Source organism: Heptranchias perlo, chromosome 1 (genome assembly GCF_035084215.1).
Source record: "Heptranchias perlo isolate sHepPer1 chromosome 1, sHepPer1.hap1, whole genome shotgun sequence".
Taxonomy (NCBI): domain Eukaryota; kingdom Metazoa; phylum Chordata; class Chondrichthyes; order Hexanchiformes; family Hexanchidae; genus Heptranchias; species Heptranchias perlo.
In genome coordinates, this window is record NC_090325.1 from 39227729 (window position 1) to 39236193 (window position 8465).

At 35.6% G+C, this 8465-nt stretch overlaps 1 protein-coding gene across 16 annotated transcripts in view; it reads left to right on the top strand.

The window, feature by feature from the left end:
* Positions 1–8137, top strand: part of nedd4l (NEDD4 like E3 ubiquitin protein ligase) — a 412625-nt gene extending 404488 nt beyond the window's left edge. For 14 of the 16 annotated variants that reach the window (XM_067983943.1, XM_067983954.1, XM_067983962.1 and 11 more), the window contains one exon: positions 229–2308. In XM_067983943.1, coding sequence (XP_067840044.1) covers positions 229–331 — 103 coding nt within the window. In that variant the 3' untranslated portion in view covers positions 332–2308. Of the gene's footprint in view, positions 1–228; positions 2309–2562; positions 5571–7148 lie in introns of those variants that run through there. The other 2 variants (XR_010962841.1, XR_010962842.1) reach the window with 2 other exon arrangements.
* The last annotated feature ends 328 nt before the right edge of the window (positions 8138–8465 follow it).

The window sequence follows — 8465 nt, forward strand, 5'->3', positions numbered from 1 at the left end:
AGCAACTAGACAAGAACTTGAGTTCCAGCTCATTAGAAAAATGCTGCAGTGAAAAATCACAAATTGTGCTCCAGGTTCCTGGTTATCTGTGAGTGACATCACGAGAGATCTAGGATTTCTTAAAAGAACATCCAAATCTTTATGATTAACATCTACATATCGACACTTCAGTACTGCAGGTGTTGCCTATTAGGCATTTATTGATTTTTTTTTTCTCCTTGTTTACAGCTTCAACCGCCTTGATTTACCGCCTTATGAATCTTTTGAAGATTTACGAGAGAAGCTTCTAATGGCAGTGGAAAATGCTGAAGGATTTGAAGGAGTAGATTAAATGGCTGCAATTGTGGTCAACAAGATGCTGCTTATAAATTTTCTTTTTTGTTTTTTTTTTAAGAGATAGGAACTTTACCAGTGATATCAATATAATTGCACAGTGACATTGGTACACGGAACAAATTCTTCTATGCTAATTCCTATTTCAAGTTTTCTGGAAGACTGGAAAATTCAAAGCCACCTCTCCAGACAACTGTAATAAAAGAAGAAAAGTGGATGATGTGTGGATGAGAAGTGCATTTCAATAGGACTTAACTGTGTATTAAAAAAAATTGTGTTCTTTAAAGACACAATCTAAGCATTTTACCGACTTTGTAATGAAAGTGAATGGAAACTATCACTTTCACAGGTATAGTATTATCACTTTGTTTACTCAATGGAATGCAAAATAACCAGTTATATAGAGATCCTTGTAATATAACCCAGCCAGTTAAAAGGCACGATCTGTAAAATGAGATAAAGGTTTGAATAGTGTTCACACACACTCATGAGCATGTATAGCAGTGCATTGACATTTTCACTGTGGAACGTTTGTGCCTCCTTTACCACCAATCATGATTAAAAGCAAGTCAAAAGCATTTTTTAAATTATTCATGACGTAGTTTAACACTTTCCTGGAATGTGAAAACTGAGATCAGTGATTTTTATTTAATAGAATTTTACAAATGACCCTAAACGGGATCTCAAAAGCAAATTACAGTAACATACTGTCATCTTTATTTTTAACAATAATATATGTTCCATTTAGCTTAGTAAACTAAACATGGTTATCCATTGAGCATGCAATGAAATAACATCTGCATTAAGAGGACAGCCAAAAGAAGTACTCAAGGTGTTCTCTTTAAATTAAAATGTTACCTGAATTTTTCTTTTTTGGAGCCAGGTGACTGTCTTATCTATTAGGATAAAGGATATTTGTAGCATGCCTGTTTAATCCCTTAGACTGCTGGTGGACCCAGGGAAATGACTGTGCTGGCTAGATCTTATGTTTTCATCTCACTCACTGCAACAGGCAATAATATACAGTAATAAAGTTACACAAATGTCAGGAGTAGCTTTATTATTGAAATATTGACTTTAACTTCAAAAATGAACACTTAAAACGTGATGTCAGACTGAAAGACTTAAACATTTCTGCTCTCACCATCTCCTTTTTCTTTGCTCCTGTTTTTTTCTTTCCTGTACACACTGTACCCTATTTTTTAACTTTAATTGAACTTTTTTCTGATTTCATTTCTGTTCTAACCTTCCCCCTCCCTTTATTTTTAAGCCATTTATTTACCTATTTTCTTCTGCCTCCCTCCTCCTACCATCCGTTTTAGGGTCAGGAGCAACTTTTTTTTTAAAGGGCCATGTGATTAACTTCAGAATGGTCTTTTGCAGCTGTTTTTAACCGATCGATAGCGAATATATGAAGATTATTGTGACCAGATGAATGACATAGAAAAATGTAACAATCCAGGAAGGGGCTCTAACAAAGCATCTTCTGGGACGACCATCCCTCCTTCCCTCCCACTTAGATGATTTTGTATTTGAAACTTTCAAAATGAAAGTTAAACACTACCAATCAAGCTTTGAATGACTAATGTATTTGTCTCATTATCAGTGGAGCTGTGCTAATTTAAAAAAAAATCTATTCTGCTGTAACACCAAGAAATCTAAGGGCACTTTATACATCGCATAAAGGTCGTGGCTGTTTAATTGTTTTTAAATGTGTACATTTTTCTTACTGAGTATGCTTATCCAGTGCAATATCTATCTGTACATTTTTGCTACTGATGATGCAGCAACAAAACCAATGTGGAGCTGAGACGAACATCGTCTTTCTTTTTTTCCTCTCTTCTCAATGTGCTTTTTCCCATTAAAAGCACACCATGCAATTTCAAAACTCACTTCAAATATGTAATGAAAAATCTCTCCTGAAATCCTTCTTTCCCTAGTAAATTCCAGAAAATAAACTTTCCATATTAATGTTGCAATTTTTGTAATTTGTATTTGATGCATATACATTGATGAGATTAAAAATATTTATCTAACTTAGCACAGTGATGAAGTGGAACAAATCTTTTGCTCCTGAATATGTTTGAGAAAACTTGAGTCTGATTTTTGTTGAAGCCTTTAATGAAGATCTTACAGTCACGTTAAAAGTGTTAATGATGAGTTGACCTCTGAAGTTGTGTTTTGTTCTCCCACCTTTTTTTATCCTCAATTTACTTTATTTCCCCACAGGAGTAAGTGAATTGCTGCCCATCATCCACTTTTTGTCCAGGAAGGCAGAATGTTCTAAGTCAATAATAATTCCATGACCACCATTGGAGCTGCTCCATGGTTAGCTGATAGATGCTGAACTTATAATATGGCAAACTGACTGTGTGTTTGCAACTCTACTGATCAGGCTGGTTATAAAATTAAAAAGTTTGCCCACATTGCATAGCTCTTTATGATTATGCAGCCAGGAGAGTCAAAACGGCAACTGATTTGATGGAATGGGCCTCCAATACTTCAGTTTCATAACCATCAGCAGTCCCGAAAAATGTAATTGCCTTTCAGAATTAACTATGCCACCTCTTTTAAGAGCCATTAATAAAAATTCCTATTTTTAAAAGAAAGAAAAGCTCAAATTTAATGACCTCAGGATGTTTCAAAGTGCAGTATAGCCTACAAAGTACTTTTGAAATGTAGTCCCTGTTGTGATATGAGGAAGGTCCCACAAACAGCAATGGGATAAATGACCAATTTAACTGTTTTAATGATGTTGGTTGAGGGATAAATGTTGGCCAAGACACCAGGGAGAACTCTCCTGCTCTTAGAATAGTGCCATGGGATCTGTTACATCCATCTGAGAGGGAAGGTGGGGCCTCGGTTTAACATCTCATCCAAAAGGCAGTCCTTAAGTACTGCACTGAAGTATCAGCCAAGTTTATGGGCTCAAGTCTTTGAGTGGGGCTTGAACCTACAACCTTCTAACTCAGAGGTGAGAGTGCTACCTCTCAGCCCAGGCTGACACCTACTACAACAAAAACAGTGACCGTATCTTTGTGTCAAAACTAGTTTGCGTGGACTTGATTTTGATGCTTTTAGTGTGTAGGATACTATTGATTGTGCACATTCAATTCTGGGCTTGCACTGGCAGTGTGAGTGCAAGGTGACTAATGGAATAGATGTTTTGGAGAGGTGATGTTGAAGACATCTGCTCAGAATGGAATGCTTACAAAAGGCTAAAAGCTTTGTTAGAATGATGGCTTGACAAAGAATAATGGTTTATTTCTGCCTAACATCATTTAATATACTCTTATCAGTATGAAGTGATATTTCTTTCACTGATGTAAGAGAACTGGATCTTCCACTCATTTCACTACTAAGGTACTGTTGACCACTATTGTTCTCAAAGTTCATGACCTTCAATGAGAGATTTTGTAGGTTAGCAGTTTTGAAATTGGATTTTAAAGAGCAGAAAAAGAAACCAGGAATAACTCGATCATCAGTTGAAATGAAATAGAAACAGAAAATGTACAGCAGGTAGATCAATGATTTTTCATCAGAACTGAAGCACCTGAAAGATACATTTTGTCTTTTTGCTCACTGACCTGCTGTGCGTTTCCAGCATTTTGTACTTTATTTCATATTTATGTTTATCTCAACAATATAGTTGATTTGTATTACTTGCAGCTACATATAATGCTGCAGGATGCTGATAGACAAGCACCTCAACCTGTGACCACTTACCAAAACCACGTGCTTCATTATCCTGGGTTGAAATGTACAATTATTATGCATAAGAAGTACTAGTTTGTTCACTGAATAAGAAGCGACAGCTTATAAACTTAAGATGGAAAATAGTAAATTTATAATGAAAAATTAATTTGATTCAGTTTTCATTGGAGAATATCTGAAGGATAAAGAAACAAAGTCTAGTTTAGCATGAGTGGTAAATTGCTGAACATAATATAAATATGCTGATTAAAAGAACTTGCTGAATTGAAGCTTTGCATTTTAGTAAGTGCTATGAGGTAATATTGAGTAGATACTCTCTCTCTCCACATCACTTTCATTGCCAATTGTAATATAATGGCAAGCAACAACAACAACTTGCATTTATATAACACCTATAACGTAGTAAAATATCCATGTAAAGTAAAAAAATTGAACTGCCTTGAGTTTTTAAACTTCATTTTTACTCTTTTTAGTGTCGGTGACTGGCCAGCTGTTTGCTAACATTAGCATTTTAATGACATTTAGCCATCAATGAACAGAGATTTGCAGATGCAAACTGAGCTTTATCTGACCAGAACAGGATGAGGAGCTAGTGTTAATTTTTCTGGGTCTTCTATTCCTACTTTATTTTTTGTAGGTACAACACTGATGGTATAACTTCACTCTGCACTACTGCAAATGAGGATCACCCATATTATACAGTTCATTGTAAAGGAATCCATAAAATGTATATTTGCACAATATTGTGTTCTGATCCGACTGCAGCAAAATTATGACTGGGAAATCAAGTTGCCTATTTCACAACCAGAAACTGCACCCCATTTATTTTGATTCCAAAGAAAAAATGAATTTAAAATAATAAAATATTACTGGAACTTTCAACTTTGGCGCTGGTGGAAAACGGGCAATATTGAATCTTTCCAGCCAAACAAAATGGACAATATAGGAACGGCCGCCCGTTATGTACCCTGCACAATTTTCTTTTCTATTCAAGTTAATAGAAAGGAAAATCGAAAGGGGTGTATAACGGACAGCTGATTTGATGTCTACCATTTTACACCCACGCTGAAGTTGAAGATTTTACCCATTATTTCTAATCCAACTTTTCATATTGTTATGAATGTTTAGCAATATTTATGTTAATAAAACAGACAAGCTTTTTGTGTATTTATGCAAAAAAAATTAAATTTTAATGTACAGTAACACACTGAGTAGGAAAGCTTCAAGACTGTAATTGATTGAAAGTCCACTGACAGTTATAAAGTGACTGGACTCTGAACCCCAGGGCTGGATTTTGTAGCCCACAGTCCTTTCTGCGGTGAAGTTCAGTTTTGCTTTTATTTCAATTTTCTCTTTGATTTTTCTCCCTTTAACCCATCTGTCCTAAAGATAACCACTCTTCTACTTGTGAGAATGGACAGCAAATGTTGGGCTACTTGATGATTGTATGATCATAGCTGTGTCGTGAATTAAACTTGTAGCATGGGTTGCTAGATAGTAGTTGAGAGATAAACTTGGCAGATTTCCCCGCCCCCCCCCCCCCCCACCTCGCTAGCTCACGGATGCTGAGGCTGTTTGTGTGCCTGCAGCTACCCTGGCTGAAATTGCTTAACTCGACATAAACCGGGAATCGAACCAGGGACTTTCCTGATTTTATAATAACTTTGTATAAATGTAAATTTTAATTGTTAGCTTCCTCAATTATTATTATAACTTATTTCTGCTTCTGTCTCTAAATGGCAACTGGTGATGGTACTTTTTGGTTGACCAATTGACCAGCAGACTTGAATGCTATAAGAAGGTGTTCATTCTTATTTACTTTTTTTCATTTACTAGTTAATTTGACGAAGACTGACACATTCTCTTCCCCCTTCCCATCCAACTTCTAGTATTAGCCTCTCATTGTTCCTTGTGCTTGCTTGTATATTTGTTCACATATTTACATAAAAGGATCCCAATGTATAAGTTAATACCCAAATACAGTAGATCCCAACTGTAATATAACTTCTGATACAGCTTCCACTGTTTATGGCTCCCTGTAATGCAATAACCAGGTAAAACATACTGCTTAGAGTATTGTATCCAATTCTGGGCACTGCACTTTAGAAAGGATGCGAAGGCCTTAGAGAGGGTGCAGAAAAGATTTATTAGAATTGTTCCAGAGATGAGGGACTTCATTTAAGTGGATAGACTGGAGAAGCTGGAGTTGTTCTCCTTCGAACAGTGAAGGTTAAGCAGAGATTTGAAAGAAGTGTTCAAAATCATGAAGGGTTTAGATAAAGTAAATAAAGAGAAACTGTACCCATTGGCGGAAGGGTTGAGAATCAGAGAACACAGATTTAAGGTGATTGGCAAAAGAACCAAAGGCGACATGAGGAAAAACTTTTTTACACAACGAGTTGTTAGGATCTGGAAAGCGCTGCCTGAAAGGATGGTAGAAGCAGATTCAATTGTGGCTTTCAAAAAGGAATTGGACAAATACTTGAAGGGAAATAATTTGCAGGGCTATGGGGAAAGAGTGGGGGAATAAGACTAACTGGGATGCTCTTACAAAGAGCTGGCACAGGGTTCAGTGGGTCGAATGGCCTCCTTCAATGCTGCAACCATTCTATGATTCTATGAACATCTTCATTATAAGAGATTATTCACAGCAACGTACAGGGGGTGAAGATAGTTGAAACTGTGTATTGACATTGTATATAAAATCATTTTCATTGTTAGAATTTTCACTTTTTTAAAAAAAACTACACTTTTGGAAGGAAAAGAGAAAGCATAATCTTGAAAATAATTATGAAAAATCAATGATGTACTTCAAACCAACTTTTTTTTAAGATGAAACCATATGAATTCTAGCTCTATTGGAGAATATATATGTTAAATAACAGAAAGGTCACCTTCAAAGTTTCTATTCTGGGTGAGCAGCAAAATACCCTGAGAGATGCTCTGGAAATAGAGAAATGGAATGTATTGTAATAGGACCATTTGATGGACACAGACGTTTACGGCAGCTTGCCTACTGGCATATAATGGGTTCTTGAGTTCCTAGATGCTGTTGAAGTTGAGAATTAATTGAAACAATGTATTCCTCAATTCACTTTCAGGTGGAAGTTTTCCCAGTTTCAAGTTGCAGCGCTGGTGTCAGTGCTGTTGAACCGTTTTCCTATTTTGCCTGTCCAATCTCGCAACTGAAAGGCTTCCAGGGGCTGTCTCAAAAGATGCGCAGAAAATTCCCTTTTCTTCAACTCAGTTTGCTCAACATTGTTACACAGTGAGCCAGAATACCATAAATGGTGGATTTAATTGGATCTGAGTCTTTTATTAAAACATTGAGCTGATATTGATTCTGTGATAGATGGAGCCTGAGTGAAGTGGTGCAGGTCACCATATTGTTTGCTTGTCCAATTACAAATTTTGAAATTTTTAAGAACGACATCCTCTACATTTCCAATTTGTTAAATATATTCAGCATGTAGTGTAATAATATCTCATGTATTGCCAATTAAACCATATTGATTCTGCACATCTAGCATTTGAAAAGATCTCATTCTAGTTTTGCTATCATCATTGAGTCTCAAAAGTGGTATGAATTCATCATTTACAATTGTCACAGTTGCACTATATTTGGTCTCAAGAGATCTGTGATGTCTGTATTGCATACATTGCCTTTTATATGTATATTTGCCAAGCACCTGCTATTTTGCTAGTTAGGTTTTTTGGTACTAAGTGTATAAATTTCTGTATACATATAGCTGGAGTATTAATTACGAAGGGGAAAACCCATCAGCTTTCTTTGTATTTACTGCATGTTGATCCTTAACTATGGTTCATTGCATTTAGCTTGAAAATAGAAACTTAGCTTGAATTATGAAAATGGCTCCATTTTCATTATAAATCTTAAGGAAAACAAATGTTAATTTATTGATTTAACAGTTGATCAAGAATAATTCCATTGTTGGAATATTTGGAATGTTTCCACTTTTCACTACCATTTGCATAAGAATTCAGCGATAGTGCTTAAATGAAGATTATCTTTGTTGTGCTCTGTCCTTCATCATTATTTTAAATAGTGTCACAGCAGTTGTAATTATCATACACACTTTGATATATTGAGAAATAAACAAGTTTGCATGTATCACAATAGTTTCCTGTTTATCTCTCTTACGTTATCAGTAGACATATAAGTTTACTTGCTTTTATATAGCTGGATTAAGCTGCTAATGGAAAAACTTTCAATAACCATCCAGGACAGAAAGGAGTGCATATTCACTATGATGCTGATGAGGAATACATTCTGAATCCAAATGGATTGTTTCATCATTCATGACATAGCATACATTAAATGTATCTCTAAACTGTTAGAAATAATTAAGAGTTTGAGATGGGAAATGCTGATTTCAAAATCATCCAGCATGAATTGC